General features: G+C 46.7%; 1 protein-coding gene across 2 annotated transcripts in view; it reads left to right on the top strand.

Annotated features, from left to right (window-relative positions):
* KDM5B (lysine demethylase 5B) overlaps positions 1–22,220 on the top strand; it is an 856,576-nt gene that overhangs the window by 514,068 nt on the left and 320,288 nt on the right. For both annotated transcript variants that reach the window (XM_086923073.1, XM_086923072.1), the window contains one exon: positions 22,009–22,159. In XM_086923073.1, coding sequence (XP_086779199.1) covers positions 22,009–22,159 — 151 coding nt within the window. The remainder of the gene's footprint in view (positions 1–22,008; positions 22,160–22,220) is intronic.

Below are 22,220 nucleotides of genomic sequence, written 5' to 3'. Positions count from 1 at the left end.
CACCCAGACCATCCACTACCTCGGCTCCGTTCTAGACACAAGCTTGGGAAGAGCTTATCCTTCGGAGGAGAGACTGTCTTCAATGTGACAGAAGTGCAGGCTTCTGCTCCAGGTGCAAAATCAGACAGTCTGGCAGGTGGCATCCCTGCTAGGATCCATGGCGTCCTGCATCTTTCTCATTCCCAATGCCAGGCTGAGGATGCGCCCTTTGCAGCAGACTCTGAAAGACCAGTGGGATCAGTCAACAGGTCGCTGGGAAGATCAGATATGTGTCTCCCAAGCGGCGAGATCCTCCCTCAAATGGTGGACTCAGCTGCAAAATCTGATGGTGGGAGTCCCTTTTCACCAGCCACTTCCAGTGCAATCGGTGGTGACAGACGCGTCTCTGCAAGGCTGGAGGGCACACATGGGGTGCCTTCAGATACAAGGACAGTGGTCGGCAAAGGAACAAACCTACCACATCAATATGCTGGAGCTACGAGCAGTTCACCTTGCTCTGAAAGCTTTCCTACCTGCAATTGAGTCCGATTCGGTCCTGGTCCAGACCGACAACACGATGATCATGTTCTACCTAAACAAACAGGGTGGAACTCGGTCGCGCCCTCTCTCCTGGAGTCACAGGCGATCTGGCACTGGCTTCTCGTCCGGAGCCTCTCGGTGGTGGCAGTGCACCTTCCAGGAGAGCTAAATGTCAAGGCAGACTCACTCAGCAGGCACTTCGAAGATCAGCCAGACTGGGTGCTAAACGACTAGGTGCTGGCGGACCTTTTCCATCGTTGGGTCGTCCTGAAATAGATTTATTCGCAGACAAAAACACAAAATGCCACACCTTTGCGTCCAGATTCCACCATCCAGGGAAAAGGGGGAATGCGCTTTTGATGGACTGGTCAGGGACATTTGCCTACGCCTTTCCTCCTCTGCCCCCTGATCCCGAAGGTGGTGTCCAAGCTAATCAGATCCAACATGAAGATGATTCTGGTAGCTCCAGACTGGCCACGGCAGTGGTGGTACCCGGACCTTCTTCATCTGTCGGTGCTTCCACACAGGAGACTACCTTGCAGGCCGGACCTGCTGACCAAGATGGGCGGGAGGATTCTTCTTCCCAACCTTCCCTCACTGAACTTGACAGCATGGCTCCTGAGGTCCTGCAATACGGACATTTGAAACTGCCTCCTAATTGCATGCATATTTTGAAAGAAGCCAAAAGACAAGAAGCCAAGAGCGACATACGCGTTTAAGTGGAAGAGGTTTTTTCTTTGCTGTAGAGAACATCACCTTGATCCTACGAAGGGGCAGGAGGATGTCATTCTCCCTTATCTTCTGTACTTAGCAAGATCTGGTTTAAAGTAGGCTTCTGTAAGGGTGCATTTATCTGCCATTACGGCGTACAGGAAGTCGCCTAGTCAGCCCTCCTTTTTCCAAATGCAGGTGGTCAACGACTTCTTACAGGGGTTGAAGAAAGTGTATCCCCCTGTTCGAAGCCCTTCTCCGTGGGAGTTGAATCTGGTGTTGTCTAAATTGATGGGCCCACCTTTTGAGCCAATCCACAGAGCTTCCTTGCAGCATTTGTCTTGGAAGCCCGCTTTTCTGGTAGCCATTACATCAGCGCGCAGAGTAAGCGAGATCCAAGCGCTGTGTACCAATGAGCCTTACACTGTTTTCCACTATAACAGAGTAGGCTTGAGGGCACATCCGTCTTTTCTCCCTAAGGTGGTGTCTGATTTTCATATTAATCAGTCAATTTCCCTTTCATCTTTTTTCCCAAACCCAGCGACCCCGGCTGAGCGGTCGCTGCATTCCTTGGACCTCAAGAGGGTGCTTAAATTCTACCTAGAGAGTACCAAGGGCATAAGTAAGACAAATTAGTTATTTGTCAATTATGGCGCCATGAGAACAGGCTTCCCAGCCGCTAAGAGATCTATTTTGCGATGGATTGTATCCTGCATTACCTTAGCTTACCAGCTGGTGAAAAGACCCCTACCGTTGCCTCTTAAGGCGCATTCCACTAGGGGGAAAGCGGCCACTGCTTTCTTACATGACGTCCCAATGTCAGAGATTTGCAAGGCTGCAACCTGGAAATCTGTTCATACCTTTACAAGGCACTACTGCCTAGAATCTGATTCCAGGGCTGATACTCAAGTAGGCCAAGCCTCCTTGAGGAATCTGTTTGGATAGTTGTTTTGCTCTATCTGAGCTTGGTTTTCTAAGCTTATTGATCACATTTCTGTGTTATCCTTTGCCCGCAGGGAGACTAGGTGAGGCTCGCTATTCTATTCTAATGCTTATGACTATCGATGAGGATCCCGTGGAAGAGTCTGATTAGTTACTTACCTGTAATCCTAGTTCTCTTCCAGCGGTATCCTCATCAAAGTCATAAGCAACCCTCCCGCCTCCCCGGGCAAAGGACTGTTATATTTTGGAGATATTGTTTTTTTTTTTTTGTTGAAATATTTTTATTAGTATTTTCAGTGCAGAACAACAAAACAGGCATGTCATTATTCCTCCGAAGTACCAAACCCAGAGCCCCCCCACAACCCCCCCCAGCCCCAATTCTATGTTCACTAAGAAAAGTCCAAGCAATATAAAGTCCACAGCAGTGCCACTGGCAAAAAATACAGTACAGCATCCTCCAGTCCATGACTTTCGTGGTCCCCCAACCCCTATCCCAGCACCTTTCTCAGAGGCCTTCATCCAACCCATGATAGTGGCGCCATTTCCCCCACACTCTCCCAAATTTCTTTGGACACCCCCGTGCCTTATAAGTAACCCTCTCTGTGGCCATATACAAGTCCAGGCCACCACGCCAATCCTCCAGCCTCGGGCAATCTGGGGTTCCCCACTTCCTGGCCACATCCCTCTTGGCCACTACTAAGGCCAGCACTAGGAAGATCAATTGTGGGCGGCTTACATCAACATCATTTGTCATTCCCAGTAGGACTAACTTGGGGTCCAGCTGAAGAGTGGTCTCCAGCACCGCTCCCAGTTCTCGGAGTACCTCTCCCCAAAAATTTTTAATGGTGGGGCACGCCCAGATGGTGTAGAAAAAATCCCCTTTTTCGAACCCACAACGCAGGCAACAGGGATCTGACGCCCTCCCAATTTTATACAATCTCATCCGATCAAAATAAGTCCTATGAAGCACCTTGAATTGTGTCAGTCGCAGGCGAGATTTAATCGCCACTTCACGTGGATGCATTAGTACAGTTCCCCAGTCGACCTCATCCATTTCCCCCCACATCACTTTCCGAGATTTGCCGCAGTTTCACTAGCCCGTTGGGCATGTTATTCATTAGTATCCTGTATGTGAGGGAGACTGCCTTGTGTGGGACTGTTCCTGTAGGAGGCGACCCTCTAACGGCGCATATTCCGGGAATTTTGGAGATATTGTTAACCTTTTGGTACCATGGTTTTTTTCAGTCTCCGCAAAGAACAACTGACCTGTCACCCCTGAGGCATGATGGGAAGCTGGAGGTCAGGAGTGCCTTAAAGGCATGGTGTCAGTTTATTGCTATGCAACTACAGGTTAGCTTTTCAGTCTTTTTAGACTGGGTATTTGCAATGCAGCCTGGGAGCTTCCTATGCATTCAGTTATTTATGAGAATTTCTACTGTTGGCTGAGCATTAAAACAGTTTCTAAACAATTTTTGTTGTTTTTTTCTTTTTTTTTCTTTGTCCTCCTATTTCGCCCTTGGTGACCAACTAGTAGCATGTGGAGATGACCTTACTGTCTCAGATAAACTGGACGGAGCTCAGAGAGGGGCTGCCCTAATTGCCCCACAGTAAGTAGTGCCATAATCTAACTAAGCCACCTTGGAACAACCGTCAGGGACACATGCTGCATTCATATAACCATTCTTATACCGATTTCAACCTTATTGGGTATATTCAAGCGTGAGAAGAGGTGCCAAGCAGCGTAATCATTGGACCTTGGGGGGGGGGGGGGAAACAAAAAAAAACCAAGATCGAGTGAAAGCCCCCATTACCATTTTAATAGTCTCCAGAAGTTTCTCTTGCTTAAGTTTCCTGATCTTAAAAGGTCCAACTTTGATGTTTGTAGCACAGAAGTGCGCCAATCTAGCAAGGTAGAGGGTAGCGGATCTTTCCATTTCCGGGACATAATACAACTTGGGATCCCAGGGAGATGGATAGTGATAGGCAAACTGAATTCCAAAACGGTGATAAGAGTGGGCAGTCTAAGAACATGTGTAAATCTGAAGCTTCTGCCAAGCCACATTTGGGGAATGAAACAGGCGAATTATCCGAAAACTTCGACAAGCGTTGAGGCGAATAGTAGGCCCTATGTAATGTAAACAAATGGTTTAGGCGTAACAAAGATGGTATCACAATGTTCCACATGATCTTGAAAGATTCAAACCACATGTTCTCCACGCTGATATTTATAATATGTGCAGACCACAGCAGATCTGGTAACTGGAACTCACCCTCTCCTTCATCCAGTAAGAGATTATACCAGAGTGAAACCTCTTTCTTGGGTAAAGGCTTATCTGTCAAGAGGGACACTAATGTACTGTCCCCCCCTAGCTGAAATCTACCTTTAACAGAAATCTGTGAGTGTGCCCAGCTTTGTATTTGGAGATATTTGAACCTGGAGAACCGAGTCCCTATTTTTAAACTCAATATCTCCCATGGAAGTAGGCTACCATCAACAAAGAGATCCCCCCCCATACTACCAATCCTGCCTCTCGTAGTGGTGCTGCAAGGCTATCCAAGAGCCAGCTCGGGAAACCAGGTGAGTTCCATAATGGAGCCTTACAGGAATAGTAGTCAATTCTAATGGTACGCCTAAGTTTAGCCCATGTTCTACAAGAATCTCTCAGCACCTTCAGTTTAATTTTCTTAAACTTGGGATCCCCAAACTTAAACAAAAATTAATGATCGGCAACCTTTTACCCTCTGAGTAATGCAGCAAACATATGCCCACAGCCCAAGTTTATCTGGGATTTTAACAACATCCTAACATGGGACATCTGAAAGGCCCATCCATAGAGCTGTAAGTCGGGCGCCGCCAAACCTCCCTACTCTCTACGACGCCTGATCTTCTTCCAAGCAATTCTAGGGTTGCGATTGTTCCAAATAAAAGAAAAAATATCGCTTTGGAGCTTTGCTATCATTGTAGGATCAAAAAAAGGGGAATGGTGTGCAATAAGAATGTGACCTTTGGTAAGATCGTCATTTTAACTAGATTAGATCTACCCAGTAAAGATAGTGGCATTGAAGACCATGATTTCATTAGCCTACGACATTCTTTGGCAATAAGTGAGAAATTTGCTGGAGCTATCTCGTCTATATCTTTGTATATGTTTAGACCCAAATACCGAAGGGCTGGACTTATCTGTGCCCCTGCTCTGGGTCGTTCCAGACCATTATATCCGTCTTGGCAGCATTAGCTTCTTAACCTGATACGGCTCCAAACTCCTCAGCCAACAGATTACAGCCGGAAATGCCGACCGTAACTCGGATGTAAAAATGAGAACATCATCCGCATATAAGGCTACCTTCCTCTCCCATCCCTCAAACACAAAAGACTTGATGTTACTATTGTCTTGGATCTTTTGAGCAAAATGCTCTATATACAGATTAAATAGGAGGGGGGAGAGGGGGCAGCCTTGGCGGGTACCCCGAGTGATATTAAATGGGTCTGATAGTTCTCCGTTGACTAGTATAGAAGCTGACGGATTCTTATACAATAGTTTGACTATGCGCCTAAATTTTCTGCCGATGTTACATTTTCCCAAGACCTCCGATAGATAAGCCCAGTTAACTCTATCGAAGGCCTTGGTGGCATCCAGGGTCATCACTGCGAGAGGAAGTGATGCCACCGTCGCCATATCGATGGCAACTATAAGATCATATGCCAACTCATACAGCTGACGCCCCCTTACAAAGCCCTTTTGGTCTGTATGCAAGATGTTTGTTGCTACTGCCCCCAACCTATTAGCCAGTACAGATGTAAAGATTTTATAGTCTGTATTTAGAATAGAAATTGGTCTGTAAGACCCGCAGCTTGTTGCTGATTTTCCTGGTTTTAGAATCAATGTGATTGAGGCACTATCCCACGATATAGGAGGGGGCATCCCATCAAGGACGATCTTGTTAAACAGCTCAGTCAGGAAGGGAAGAATAGTTGAAATCAGAGCTTTATAAATTTCAGACGGCAGACCATCTGGGCCTGATGCCCTACCTTTTTTACTACTAGCTACTGCCAATCTGACCTCCTCCTGCGAAATAGGATCTTCCACTTTGTTACTTTGTTCTAATGACAGAGCCGGAAGAGAGACGCCCGCCAACCACTCTTCAGCCTGCTTTGGCTCAACGTTCTTATCTTCACAGTATATTTCACTGAAGAAATCACGGAGCACTCTCCTAATGTCAACATCGGTAGAGAATGTTAAACCACCAGTCGTAATTGAGTTAATGTTATTAAGAACTAGCTCAGTCTTCGTTTTCCATGCCAGCAATTTACTGGCACCTTCACCATACTCAAAATGTGCCAGTTTACTGGCATCCCATCTCTCTAAGACCCTAGAATTTAATACTGAGCTTAGCTCTCCTTTTAAGAGGGTCGCTTTATTCTGCAACTCATGTACTGTGGATGAGCAGGCATCCGGGTGCCTAGCAATGTCTGTTTGAAGATTAGCCAACTCCAATTCTAAGGAGGCCACTGCTTCTCTTTACATTTTATTCTTATATGAAGTTTTGTTGTATATCTGACCCCTTAAGAATGCCTTAAGTGCATCCCATATAACACCTGGAGAGGCAGACCCTATATTTTCATCCAAAAAAAACTGGACCTCTACTTTGAGAGCATCGATAATATTAGTTGAGGACAATAGTGATCGATCAAAGGACCAATTACTTGATCGACTCTTAGGAAACTCTTCCAGATCTAAAAGAATCGCCGCATGGTCTGAAAGATGAAATGGTAGATGAGATACCGATTTAACCAGGTGGACTAAGGGTTGACTAATCAAAATAAAATCAATTTGAGACTGGTGATGAAATCTGTAGTTCCGAAATGTGATTCCTCTTTGTAGTCCGTGCATTGTTCTCCAGATGTCATTATATCCTAACTGCTTCATGTTGTCTTGCAGGTAAGACCTGGTTTTTGATAGAACTTTAGCTCTATTAGAAGGTGATGTATCCACTAAGGGATCCAGGACTATGTTGAAATCACCTGCTAAGATAACTGGTTCAGGAAACAGATACAGATGTGAGAAAAGAACCTTCAAAGCCGAAGGATCGTCCTGATTAGGACCGTAGTATCCCACTATGGTAATAGGAGACCCATATATTATAACTGAGACTATTACCCAACGACCTCCAGGGTCTACCAGTTTAGAAACCAGTCTCGCTTTAATGGATTTTCTAAATAGGATTGCCACAACTCTAGTGTGTGTTGCTTGTGAGGTTGCTATACAAATATCGATCGATCTATTCCTCTTTACCAATGTCTACATTTCCGGCTCGGTCAAATGTGTCTCCTGGAGTACTATGATCTGCGCACTTGAATCTCGGAGATATTGCATAATATTATTTTTCCTCTGGCTAGTTCGCAAACCGTTGGTATTCCAGGAGAGAATAGCCAATTACTCATTAAACTGGTATTTCCACATCTTTACTTTTTTAGCACCCCCAAAGTTAAGGAAATCGATACGCAATATGCCCCTATAAAGAAAAAGTTGAACTGAGACATATCCTTTTGGTAGAAGATAGCACTCTGTCATGGACTCCCATCCTAATTATGACCGGGGGATAAAAAAAAAAACATGTGACAAGGAGAGAAAAAAAAGAAATGTCAGAAAATATGAGTGAAAGGAGATACCAAACATATTAGCTTAACTACCCTAGAAAACTTCATCTAGTTACCCACTCCTTTTTCCTTACCTATAGTCAGAAGTAGCTCATCCGCTGCCTGCACTGATCTAATATTATGCATGATGTTATTATACATAACTCTCAATGAGGCTGGAAAAACTAATTGAGCCACTGCACCATAACTTCTAAAGGCCTCAAGCCTTTTTCCAAACTCCCATTGTTTGTCCAGAGTAACCCCAGACAAGTCTGATCTAACTTGAAAGTTGAATCCCTTGGCACTGACAGGATGTTATCTCACTGTTGAAAGAAGCGTTGCGATTAGATCAGTCAGAGGAAGAATTAGCCTTAGACATCCAACGTATCCACAGAGAGCCTTTTAGGAAGAATCCTCAAAGAACCAAGCCCAGAAAAGTTTTGGTCAACTTTCACACATACTCCCTTAAGGAAACTATTTTAAATCTGGCTTTAAAGCAGAAAAACAATTTTTGTTGTTTTTCCTGTTTCTAATGCATGTTTTTCATGTATGGTGGAAATTCCTTACAACATGATTCAGCTTTGGTGTTTATTAGGCTGCAATTGCTTATGTGTATATATATATAGATAGATAGATAGATAGATAGATATCGATAGATAGATAGATATCGATAGATAGATAGATATCGATAGATAGATAAAGATATATATATCATAATCAACAAATCCGACAAGGGTGGCAACACTGTCATCTGGCCAAGGGATTTGTACATGGCAGAAGCGGAGAAACATCTAAATGATACCACCTGCTATAGAAAAGGCAGCTTTGGTGACATCAAGAGCTTGAAAGAGAAAATCCACAAAGAATTGAATCAGTGGAAGCGCCTTGGGTTACTGAGCAAACAAGAGCACGCCTTTTTGAAAAATGATTTCCCTGTCACTCCTTTCTTTTATTTAATCCCCAAAATTCATAAGCAAACATCACCGGTCCCTGGGCGACCTATCATCTCCGCCCAAGGGAGTTTACTTGAGTCTATTTCAAAATATGTCGATCAATTCCTGCACGAGTATGTGGAAAATCTACCATCCTACATAAAAGACACTGGCCATTTCCTTTCCAAAATCAACAGCATCAATTGGGAAAATGACTTTATTTTGATTGCTTTGGACATTAATTCATTATATACTAGCATCTCTCACAATGATGGTTTAAATGCAGTAAGATATTATTTAAACAAACGGAGCATATCTTACAGTCAACATAGCAATATGTTAATGAGCATGCTAGAATTATGTCTGAACAATAATTACTTTCTGTACAATCGTGAGGTATACCAGCAGTTGAGAGGGGTGGCTATGGGGGCATGCTTCTCTCCCACCTACGCATGCTTACATGTGGGGTGGTGGGAGGAGCATGTCCTCACAAAAGTACTTGCCGATCATTTCCCCAACTGCTTGGTTCATTTCTGGCGTTTCATTGACGACATCTGTGTAATTTGGAGAGGGTCGTTGGAGTCAGCTAATGAATTCGTCAATTTGATTAATGTAAACAACCTTAATCTAGGTTTCACTTCACAGATTAGTACACAAGTCATCCAATTTCTTGATGTAGAGATTTATATTGAGAATGCGAGAGTAAACACTCGCTTGCATAGAAAAGCTACAGCGGGCAACGCCATACTGCACGCGAGTAGCTCCCATCCTAACCATTTGATCAGAAGCATCCCTTATGGGGAGTTTCTTAGGATGAGGAGAATCTGCAGCACCCCATCAGATTTGGAAAGATGCCAAAATGAGGCACTAGAAAGATTCTGTGCCCGAGGATATGATGTGGCTCTCTTATTAGATGCGAAAGATAGAGCCAACCAACTGGACAGGGATAACTATCTAGCATCCATTACTGGGGTTGTTACCCCTAGTCCAGTTGAGAGTGAGGTTGAGACCCAAACTAACAACATCAGCCTCATAACTACCTTTAATGATGATCACAAAAAAGTGAGAGGAATACTGAAGAAGCATTGGCCCCTTTTGAAGACTGATATTACTCTGGCCCCCCTCATACCAGCTGAACCAGGGGTGGTGTTTAGAAGAGCTCCCTCTATGAGGGATATGTTGGTTAAATCCAGTCCGGAGGTAGTAATTAAACCTTATCGTATCTCCAACAAATGCGGTTTTTTTAAATGTATATCTTGCAGGGCCTGCAAATTTGGTGTAAACACCAGTGAGTATTGCACTGCTTTTGACCCCACTCCCATTAAGATCAGGGATCATTTCACCTGCCGCACGGACTTTGCAGTATATGTGCTCCAGTGTACCTGTGGACTCAGGTACGTTGGGAGCACCAAACTGCAGGCTTTTAACCGCATTCTACAACACCTACGGGCTGTGGTCAATTCGGATGGCAACTATCCGGTAGCCCGGCATTTCGAATTGGTCCACAATAAGAACTTAAATGAATTGAGATATTTCATCATTGATGCGGTGCCGAAAAATATCAGAGGGGGTAACAGGGAGAAAGCGTTAAGGCAACTTGAGAGTAAATACATCGTATTACTCGATACCAGAATCCCAAACGGTTTGAATACAGGGGAGGATCTTTATTGTTTCCTCTAGAGGTAACAGTATAGTAAGGTATATCAGCCACCCTGTTACTTCAATCGCGAACGAGTATCCGTTGGGATTAAGTTGCCCGTTGAACAAATGAAAAGGGCACTATGCCATAATATTAACTTGAGATACCTGTTGGGCCCCGTACCCCATGGTGTAGCTTTTCTTGTCAGATATTTGGGCACTATGCCATGATGTTTCCGTTGTGCCTTATTACATACGTTGTCTTTAAAAGGTTTTTTGATGTCACTGTAACTATTACACACATTTACTTCTGTTAGTGGGTGGCATGCAACTCTTCATTAATAGAGATTAAATTAGCGTGCCACCACCAATGTACTCCCTTAAAATATTAGAGTATAGCACTCGGTTTTAACAAGCACAATTTTGCACATTATCACTAAAAATGCACTTTATAATAGCATATATTGCACGTTCCCTATATGTGAGACTTTTTGCAACTCTGTAATACTTAAATACATGAATTGGAGTGAATCATGATCATGATGGGCAATGCACTTTATTTCCATAGGCATCAGTATAAAATGATATATTTATTTGTAAATAGTTTGTAAATATATTAATTTGCCTTGTTATGTGTTTACATCGATAGATATTTTATCATGTAATGAACTTGCCTTTTGCACTTGGACCATTGTACATTGTCGATGGGATTGTAAATAACTGCTCCGTTTACAAAGTATTTTTTCCATGTCTATGTTGCATTTAAGTCTGATTGGGAGCATTCACAGTATATAAGCACACTTATAGGTTCTTTCTAGTCATGTGATCAAGGCTGCCGTGTTGCAGCCGAAACGCGTCATGCTGGGGACAGAAGAGCAATAAACCACCCTTGAACTAAAACTTATCGCAGTGTTTGTGGTCTGTACCTACGTCGAGGACTCTGCACTTTTGCCGAGAGTAGGAGTTGGAACGGATATATATATATATATATATGTGTGTGGTGCACGTATATAATAGTGTTTCATGGTCCTGCGCATGGGCGGGAATATTCTAATGCTTATGACTTTGATGAGGATACCCCTGGAAGAGAACTAGGATTACAGGTAAGTAACTAATCCTTTTCCGATATCCTGATTTTCCTCCATAGGATAACATTGGCTGTTTTTCACCAGAAATTCTCATAAGTGTCGATTTTTGCGACATACAAATATTCCTTAAAAATTGCCTGTTTAACAAAAACGATTTCCTTTAACTGTTTTCAGGAGATGCACCAGGGCTGAATCCAGGATCCAGCCCTGATTAAGAAAAACGTTAGTAAAGTAAATGAAATGATATTGCAGTTTGCTTAAAATTCCCATTGAGCTCAATGTTCTAATTGTATTAAGTTTGTGTTGCATATTGCAACAACTATATCTATTGCATATAAAAACCAATTTATTGTTCATTGAAAGTATTCAACTGTGGCATCTCATTCTGAGAAAGTATTTTTATACCAACCTGTAGTTCTAAAATAAAATAACAAGTATATTTTTTTAGGTCTCGCCTGTCAATGCGCTTCCGAGATTATAGGGGCTTATCCAGAGTTTAACTAAACTGGCGATTTCATGCAGTGCACGTGGACACAAGCACGCGCATTTCCCCACATCAAAGCCATCAGCCTCCCTCCCACAGGCTTCCCCAGCGTGCGCAGTGCGCGCTGGCCTCACTTCTCCTCCCCCCAATTGCTTGGCCGTGAGCTACATCAAAGGGTTCGGCTCCCCGCCCCCTGCTTCGCGGACGCTTCTCAGGCCACCAGTAGCTGGGTACTTCCTATGTCGAGAAATGCAGTGTTGGGAGATCGCCCGCGTCCACTTTTCATTTCCTCTGCTGCAACTTTCACGGCCGCCAGGCCGTGTCTCGTTTTAACTTGTGTTCTCCTCCCCCCAGTATACTTTTTTTAATTTTTTTATTTTTTTGGGAAAACCTTTATTTACCAAAATAAGTACACCGCTATTTAGCCATACATCCCGGAGGCCAGGCAGCATCGTTTTGCATCTCGGAACCATGTACAAAAACAAGGCACAGGAGTGGTCAGGTTTAATTTTGCGATAGAAACTTTAAATTATCAGTAACGACAACCAGAGTCGAAAAGAGAAGCAGAATGAAAGGGAAAGAGAAAAGAACAGAGGAAGGGAAAAAGAAAAAGAGAAAGAAACAAGGCTGAGGACAAGCGAAGTGTTGTAGGCACATATCACGGGGAGGGGGCGGGGTTAGCACCTCTATCTCAACAACATGCTGTGTAACAAACGTATGGACGGGGAGCGGGGATTCAGGATACCCAGCTTGGAACATTGGAAAGGGGGGAGCTACGGAGACAAACGGACCTCAGGCGGTGTCATCTCAGGGGGCACACATATATCTCCTCTGTACGAGTTCCACGCTCCCCACACCGATCCCCACATCCTGGGTCTGCCCCGAGCTACATAAACAGTCTTCACAGAGCATGCACCAGTCCATGTTGGACTTCCACAGGCTGATCGTGGGGGGCGCGGAGGCGCCCCACTTCTGGGCTATGTCTCTTTTGGCTATCATATTGCCCAGGGTGACCCATCGGGTCTGGGCCACATTGTAGTCATTCGGGCCCCAGACGTTCAGAAGGCAGCGTCGGGCCTCCGCAGGCAGGGTCACACCGGTCACAGCTCTCATCACCTCATGCACCCGTCGCCAGAACTGGGCAACCCCCGGGCACTCCCAGATAATGTGCATAAAGGTAGCCACTGCACCACATCCCCTCCTGCACAACCCATCCTGGGAGAGGCCCATGTGTATCAACCTGGGGCCCGTGATGTAGATCCTGTGTAGGACCTTCAACTGAACAAGTCTCAGCCTAGCCGAGATCGCCACCTCCTTAGGCGAAGAAACCGCTGACTGCCACTCCTCATCATCCATTTCAATCCCATCGTTCACCCAGAGGTCCCTCAGTTTCACCAGTAGGTCAGTCCTAACATTAATGAGCTTCTTATAAGCCAAGGAGATGGCGCTATCCGGCATATGGCCGTCCAGTATTCTGTCCTCTAGCGGGGATGACTCGGGAACTTTCTCACCCACAGGTATAGAAGATGTGAGAGCGTGCCGAAGCTGTGCAGAACGGAAGTATTCTGTGTTACCCAGTTGGAACTCGGCCTGTAGTGCTTCGAAAGATTTTACCTCCCCTCTAGTCATCATATCGGCAACCTTCGAGATACCAATAAGGTCCCATCTGTCGAACCCTTTGGAGTGCCACAGTTTCCCAAGCAGGTCAGAGTCGAATAGGGGAGTAGCCATAGTGAGTTTGCCCTGCCAGCCCAGTGTCTTGGTCACCGCCCTCCACAGGTGCACCACTGTTTTAGTGGGTCCCGTTAGCTTCCGTTCCAGAGACCTAGAGTACAACGCCCTGTAGTAGTTCCCATCATTCATGAGCCAACGGTCCATGGCATATCCGGGATTGACTGCCGGTCCATAGAGACCGTGGTTAACTGCCGCCAACTGAGACGCCCAGTAGTAGCGACGGATGTCGGGTAGGGCGATACCGCCGTCATACCACGGTATAGTGAGCTTGGTTATAGAAATCCGGGGCCTGCCATCCCACAGCAGGCTACGCTGTAGGCTCTCAACCGCTCCAAAATATTTGGCCGGTACCGGGTCTTGCGTGTTCTGGAGCGCGTAGAGGAACCGCGGCAAAGACATCATTTTGAACAGCGCCGCTCGGCCCAGCAGCGATATCGGTAGCTTTTTCCACCCCTCCACGTCTCGCCGTAGCCTCACCAAAGGAGGGAGCAGGTTGTGGGCGTAACGGGCACGGGCATCCTTTGAAACATAGATGCCCAGGTACTTGAAGCCCTGTTGTGCAATCTGGATAGTGCAGCCGCGAGGGAGGCGCGGGGTAGCACCCCACAGCGCGTAAAGGGAGGATTTGGACCAATTAATGACCAGGCCTGAGTAAGCACCAAAGGTGCCCAATAAGTCAAACACCACAATCAGGGACCTGCATGGAGAGGTAAGGTACAAAAGGATGTAGTCTGCATAGAGCGATATTCGATCCTCAAAGCCCGGCGACCATGTGATACCCGCAACGTCGGGATGCACCCGGATCCACGCGGCCAATGGCTCGAGCGCTAAAGCAAACAGGAGCGGCGACAGCGGGCATCCCTGTCTGGTACCCCTATGCAAGGCAAAGGAGGCAGACAGTCGACCATTCACCGTCACATTGGCAAGCGGGGAAGAGTAAAGGAGCCGGACCCAGCCAATGTATTCGGGCCCAAACCCAAATTTAGCAAGTACGGCCCACAGGTAATTCCACTCAAGTGAGTCGAACGCCAGAGTGGCATCCAACGAGGCAAGAACCGTCGGTGCCGTGAGCAACTGTGCCCGCGCCATAACTGCGTGAAGCCTCCTGAGGTTTAGGGCCGTGTTGCGGTGCGGTATAAATCCGGACTGGTCCGGGTGAACCAGGTCCGGGATCACTCCCACCAGCCGATTAGCCAATAACTTTGCCAAAATTTTGGGCTCGGCATTCAGCAGGGAGATAGGACGATAGGAGCGGCAGAGATCACAAGGCTTCCCCTCCTTGTGTATGACCACAATAGTGGCCAGTCGCTGGTCAAGCGGGAGCTCTCCAGTCTCACGGGCCGCCAAGAACATATTTCTCAGAGGCGCAGCAATGGTGTCAGCCCTGAGCTTATACAGTTCCACCGAAATACCATTGGGCCCCGGTGCTTTGCCGGAGCGCAGCGACCTGATCGCCAGCGCTACCTCATCCACCGTCATGTCCCGGTCCATATCCTCCCGCTCAATATCAGACAAACAGGGAAGCTCGATCTCCTCCAAGAAGGAGGCCGAATCGGATTCGGACCGGGCGGAAGCGGACGTGTAGACCGCCTCGAAGTATTCCGCAAACGTTTCAGCGACAGCGGCAGGGTCAGTCACGACCAGGCCGTCCTCGCCCAGGATCTCTGGTACCACGCGGGACGCAAGTTCCCTCTTATCCAGCCATGCAAGAAGCTTGCCCGCTTTATCTCCAGCGTCATATATCCTCCCCTGCTGTTCCCTGCTCATCGCCTTGGCCGCGTCAGTAGCAGTGGCCCTAAGTTCCGACTGTTTCAGGGCAAGAACATGGAGCAATTCCGGAGTCGGTCCCAGGGCCAGCTGAGAATTAAGATCAGCAATATCCAACTCCAACCGAACCAAGTCTACATCCCGTTTCCTGCGCGCCTCGGCTATCAAGGAGAAGGCCTCTCCTCTAAGAACAGTTTTGAAGGCCTCCCAAAGGGAAACGGCCGAGTCAACAGAGCCAGAGTTCTCGGCAAAATAGAGATCAATAGATTTCGCCAGGAGATCGCGGGTCTTAGGGTTGCGAAAATACCAGGGGTTAATAGGCGCGACCCTCGACGTCGCCACGATGTGAAAGTCGAAAGACACCCAGACCGGGGAGTGGTCAGAAATACCCCTAGCCATGAGACAGGCGGTAGAGACCGACTGTGCCTGGGCAGCAGGTGTCAGGACATAATCGATGCGGGAAAGACTACCGTGAGCCCCGGAGTGGAAGGTGTATTGTCTCTGGGTAGGGTGCAGGAGCCGCCAACAGTCAACCAGGCCCATGGTGGCAATGAAGTCCGGGAGCCAGGATTGTGCACTACGTAGGTCTCTGGATGGGAAGCGGTCGAGGTCACCTGAAACTACAGAGTTAAAATCCCCCCCCAGAATCAACAGGCCCTCCGGGAGTCCCAAAATGGCGCCGGCAAGATCTTGAAAAGTGGATGTTTGCAGCCCCGGGGGGACGTAGACCGAAACCAAAACCAAAGTGCGCCCCTCCCACCTGCACGCCACTGCGACATAACGGCCCCTATCATCAATCAAGGTAGACTCCACCTCCAGGGGAAGGGACATGCGCACCATGATGCCCACCCCACGGGACCCCGTAGAGAACCCCGAATGGGCCACCATTTTAAACCCTCTCCTGTTCAGAGCCCTACAGGTGTTGCTGACAAGATGGGTTTCCTGCAAGAGAACAACATCTGGGGCACAACGTTTAAGCATTTGCAAAACAACACCACGTTTGATTCGATCCCCCAGCCCATTAACGTTCCAACTCAAAAGATTCAATGATTTACCCCCCATCATCAAGGACGCCCCACCCCATCACCCCCCCCCCCCCGGAACCCAGCCCACGAGACAGGAGCATCAGAACAATAGAACCTCAGCCATGACAAGTTTGGAAAGATTAGTACAAACAGTAAAGACAAACCCCAACGACCCCCCACCCTGCACCCCTGCATTAGATAAAAGCCACCCCAACTAGCAGTGTGCCTGTCGCCCCTTAAACTAACCTACAAGAAGCCCCTAGAGGAGAAAGAGACATCCTATCCCCCCGTCACCCCCCATATCAAAAGTGCAGAAGCGATGATAACAAGAAAAACAATAATCAAGGTCTGTGCCAGCCGCAGCAACCCTCCCAGAGAAAGTCACAGGCAAATTGTTCATTCCCGGGAACCTGAGCCTCCTGCAGCATCCTCTGTCTGGTCCTCCGGCTCCGCCCGCCGCTGAGGCAAAGTGTCCAACCAGTCCCCCGCCGCATCTGGAAGGTCAAAAAACATTGCCCGGTTGCCATGCTCGATGCGGAGTTTCGCAGGATAAAGCATGGAGTAGCGCATCCCCATTTTCCGAAGCCGCCGATTCACACCAGTAAAACTTTGCCGGCGCTTCTGGACAGCCTGAGTAAAGTCAGGGAAAAAATTGACATCAGCGTTCTGGAATCGCAGCGGGCCAGCGCTCCTCGATGCCTGCAAAATGGCGTCCCGGTCCCTATAGTTAAAGAGTCTCGCAATGATGGGGTGAGGGGCAACGCCCGACTTCGGTGGGCCGCCCGGGATCCTGTGAGCCCTCTCAACCGAGAAAAACGTGCTCAGTCCTCCCGGCGCCAGGTTCTTGACCACCAAGTCCTCCACAAAGAGTTCAACCGAATCTTCCTCGGCCTTCTCCGGCACTCCCGTGATGAGTACATTCTGGCGCCGCGCCCATCCCTCGAAATCGTCGAGCCGCCGTGCAAGCATCCCATTAGCCAGTTTCAAGTCGCGGACCTCAGTCTGTATGTCCGACATGTCGTTGGTCAGGCTCGATGCCTTGAGGTCCAGCGACTTCACTTTGTCATTCGTCTTGCCAAGATCGGCCCTAGTGAGATTAAGTTCGATCTTCAGAGTATCTACTTTGGTGGACAGCGCTTCATGCAGGCTATGCATCTCGGCCTTCAAACCAGCAATAGCACCCATGACGTCCCGAAGTGTGATCTCAGGATCCTCAGGGGACACGTCCCGCAACAAGTCTTTAGTTCGACCCGTCATGACCGGTGACCCCTTCGATTGGGAGAACCGTTCTGGAATAGTAGATTGGGACTAGGTCGGCTTCCTGCTGACCCTTGGAGGTTTCCCTTTGTCCGAGTCCCCTTTACCCGCCATATTGGAACGCTATGGCAGGATAGCCCAGGGGGAGGGGCAGGTCACCAAGCGCGCCTACCAACGGCACAATAGTTGCGACAATAAAGTCCCAAAGAGCCACCAAAGGGAGAGTGCGGCGATGATTTCCTATGCCAGCAGGTCCAGACAGCCGAATAGGCCCGTTCAGGGCGCTTCGTGGCAGGCCACCACCTAGACCCAACGGTGCCAGCCAGTGACGCAGCCGGGGACCGCCAACTTCACGACGACATATCTCGGTCCCGGAGGCTCGGATTTTCGATCCGGGAACGGGCGCCGCTTCAGCACCAGCTCAGCTAGTAATTCCCACCGTCGTGGGACAGGATAGGTGGCAGGATCATTGCGGAGGATCGGGAGGTCTTCGGAGCTCCGGACTTACGCGGCCATCTTGGTGGACCGCAAAGCTCCTCCCATACTTTTTTTTTTTGTTTATTTTAATTTTAAACTTGTTTGACGCCCTTTCGTTCTCCCACCCTTTGCTTGCTTTTCACTGTGCCCCACCACCTTCTCCTGGACAGTCGTTCCCCCCCCCCCCCCCCCTTCCCCACCCGGTCCTTCCCTCCTTTACTGGCAGTCCGACCCGATGACCTGTAGACTGGCCCATTATTTAATGTTTTCTACTGTTGGAAGTGTGCAGCATATGGTCAAATGTGCTCTGCATTTCTTTCAACACTGATGAAGGTTGTATCAGAACTTCAAGGCAAACGCTGTATTTAGCAATAACGTTAAATTGACAAAGCCCCTGCTGCCAAGTTCACTGCCGCGCTTTCCGCCCTCCTCCTCGCATGACGTTACCCATCCGCATAATCACCAAGCCCATGCCACCTTCGCCCGCTTGAACCTCCCGCTACCTTGCAACTGCACTTTTCTTCTACCATTCAACCTCCATCCACCGCGACTTTGGTCCCCCGCTGCATCATCCACCCTCATTCCCCCCCCCCCCCCCCCCATTCTGTGCCACCCCCCCCCCCCCCCCCCCCCCCCCCGCAGTCCGGACGCCCTCCGCCTCAATGATTTTTCCAGCCCTTTATGTAGTTTCGCCTACTTGATCGGCTGTGAGTCTGTGTCTTCACAACCTCGGGTGCAAGACTTCCGTCGGGGAACACTGTTGGTCTCATTAGAATGTAAGGTCCAAAATACAAGGGAAAGCAGAACAATTCAATTATTTAGTCGAGGGCGCTAAGGGCATAGTAGTGAAAAAAGTTTATTTATACATGTGTATTGTTGTTTATGAATGCCACCTACATCCATGCGAAGGGACAAGGGCTGCAAACTGCGTGAGGTGGCGCTTCAGGTGGCCACAACGTATAGCGTTTCATGGCAGATTTCCAAGCGCTGTAAATTCAAGCGCATCAATGTAATGTGACTTAGTCTGTCCACCTCGAAAATCCAAGAGTGAGTTGGCTATAGGCCAGTTGATTGCATATGAAGACATGTATGCGAGTTACGTTTGGTGCTGTATTTTTATGTTCTTACGTATGTGGCTTTCATCCTAAACTTTTTTTATTTTTACACATTCGTTCTGCAACTAAAGTGCTCTCTGCCGGACAAAACAGTGATAGTTCGATTTGCTATTACTACTGATATGCTTTATTACAAATGACTCAAAAAAAGTTAAATAATGCTAAAGGTGTCACATTTGCAAATTCTATAAATATTGGCATTTACAATAACAAAATTAAAACTTAAAAAATGATTAGATTTACAAGACCAATAGCTCCAAGTCTTCTAATGCGAGACCTATTGCATTTCCAATGCTTGTTGTACAAAACAATTGGCCTAGAGTTCACTTCTTGAGTGTGTGAGGCCATTTGCTGACTGAGTGTGTTCATCAAATGCTTTACACTGTCCTCTGATACTGCCTTACTGCTCGACCAAGCTACCACTTTAGAGAGTAAGGTTATATCTAACTTTAACCTCTGCAAACCTTTGGGGACTGCTGGACTCTGCACACTGTACCTTACTTTGGTGCAGTATATACAGAGCCACTTTCTTACAACAGTTCAGGACAAAATGATAAACAAAGCGGTACTTAAGTTTTAAATATCACCGCTAAGATAAGTAATAAGCCCGGACAGTAACCACAATATGAGGTACATCGTATGGACCAGAGTGTATAGGTTAATCATTCAGCAATTATTAGGGTAGTCCGCTGTGTATCTACCCGTCTCCCTTCTGGGTAGATAAGGGGTAATATGTGGGTGTCTATGTAAAATGGCTGAATACTAATGGGAAACATGTATAACATACTCAAGTGGCTGAGAGATGGAGGGTGAAAATGTCTAATAGCAGGCGGAGGCTATGTAGTTACTGAGGTATAATAGTCCGTTTAGGCTGATGAATTTCCGCCACTCTTCCAGACTATTCAATCCTCTCCTGATTGAGTCAAATTTCTTAATCCATTTACATTACAAAAATTGCAGAGTGAAGGAGATGTTGCCACCCCTAGGTGGTGTTCTGGCTTTCTCAATGACTTGCCAACGAATATCCTCTGCTGAGTGTGATCTGTCCTTTTAGTGCTGTACCAAGGGAGTGTTTTCTACCTGGCAACGTATCCTGCTACGGTGCTGGCCAATCAGTCTTGACTGGTTTGGTGGTCTGACCTTAGGTCATTTAGACTCCATCTAACATTACCATGGTGGAAAACCTTTGTGTTTGAGGTATATTGGCAAGCTATACAACCTCCACATTGGAACGACCAGTGACATGGGGTAGTGACCAGACCTCGTTGATGGTTGTAATAGGTTTCGGAGTACTGGTATCCGAATGCACCAGATGGTCTTTGATGTTTCTAGCCTTCCTGTAGGAGAACATCGGTATCTCCTGGCATGAGTTGTGTGTTAAGTGTGGGCCAATGTCTTTTGAAGATTTTGACTACTTGGACTCAGCGGGCAAAAGGTGGGGACGCATACGTTTCTTTTTTCCTGTGTTTTAGGTCTGCTCACTATTAATTCCTCACGTCGGCGAAACCATGCCCTCTTCATGGCTGTCTTAATCAGTCTTTTCGGGATATCCTCGTTCTCGTAGTCTATTACTCCGAATATTAGTTTCCTTGACGTAGTCTTCTTTCTCAGTGCAATTTCTTTGGAGTCGTAGGAACTGTCCATTTGGTAACCCGTCCTTCAGTGCTCTCTGGTGGAAGCTTCTGATGGATACATCTGCAAGTGGATATTTACAAGGTGAGGAATCCACAGGTAGATACTGTATCCACCAGAAAGAGTTACCGAAGGTAAGTAACTTGTTCTTCTGTACTGCAAAAGAGTATTCCGTTCTGTTTGTTTCCAGTAGAGATTAGCAATTAGCTGGTTATTGCGATTCTGTATTTTAAGGAATGGAATTCTCTCCATCTATACTATAGGTAAAGTTCAAAGCTGATTGACAGTCATGAAGGTAAGAGATGAACATTTCCAGACTGGTACAGTACCAACCCATATCATAAACATTTTATCAATATAACACTCCCAGCACTTGATGGTGTTGTAGAAGGGTCTGGTTACATCTGTGATTAATATTTTATCCAGATCTCTCACAAACAAATTCACCAGATTTGGAGCAAAAATCGCTCCCATTGATGTTCCAGAACACTGCTGGTAGTACTAAGTATTAAACTTAAAATAGTTAATGGATAAGGCAATTTCCAGTAAATCTGTAATGAATTCAGTTGGTACTGGCATTGGTGCTGGGCAAAAGTTTAGGACTTTCTTTCCTTCTGCGGGATATTCGTGTGCAATGATTTAATATCTAATGTCATGAGCAGTTCTTCCTGGATGAAATACGATCCCCGGGAAGCACAGCCATTCATCTCTTACCTTCAAGATGTCGTAGAAGGATGGAAATGGCACCAAATGGTCGACGATGCCTATGCAAAAAGAGAGAAATAGGACTAAAATACAATTCTAGACCCGACCACTAGATGAAATAATGCACAGCATGTGAATCTAGAAAATTCTTTAAACTTCATGGTAAGTATCCTTTTCATTCATTCATTTATTTAATTATTTATTTGCCCAAAGTGTTCTTCCTTGGACATGGAACTGCAAATCTTCCTCCGAGAGTAAGAATAAAAGTGATTTTAGTTAGCTGCCTTCACTCAGGGTACTAAACACACATTTAGAAAATTACATTTTTTTTTTTCTCCTACTAGATCTTTCTGCTTTCAAGGACTTAATAGAAGAATCGGAAATAAAGCATTTTCCTGACAACGACCTTTTACGCCGTCTGCGTTTAGTTACCCAGGATGCAGACAAATGTGCATCATTGGCGCAACTGCTTCTTAAAGGCAAAAGGCAGACCAGGTAACATTCTTTTTCAGTTTGTGACATTGTTGAATTGCCTGACTGTTTCGCAGCAGCTAAT

This window comes from Lissotriton vulgaris, chromosome 5 (assembly GCF_964263255.1).
Source record: "Lissotriton vulgaris chromosome 5, aLisVul1.2, whole genome shotgun sequence".
NCBI classification, from domain to species: Eukaryota; Metazoa; Chordata; class Amphibia; order Caudata; family Salamandridae; genus Lissotriton; species Lissotriton vulgaris.
The sequence above is the reverse complement of the archived record's forward strand: the minus strand, read 5'-3'. Positions and strand labels throughout refer to the sequence as shown.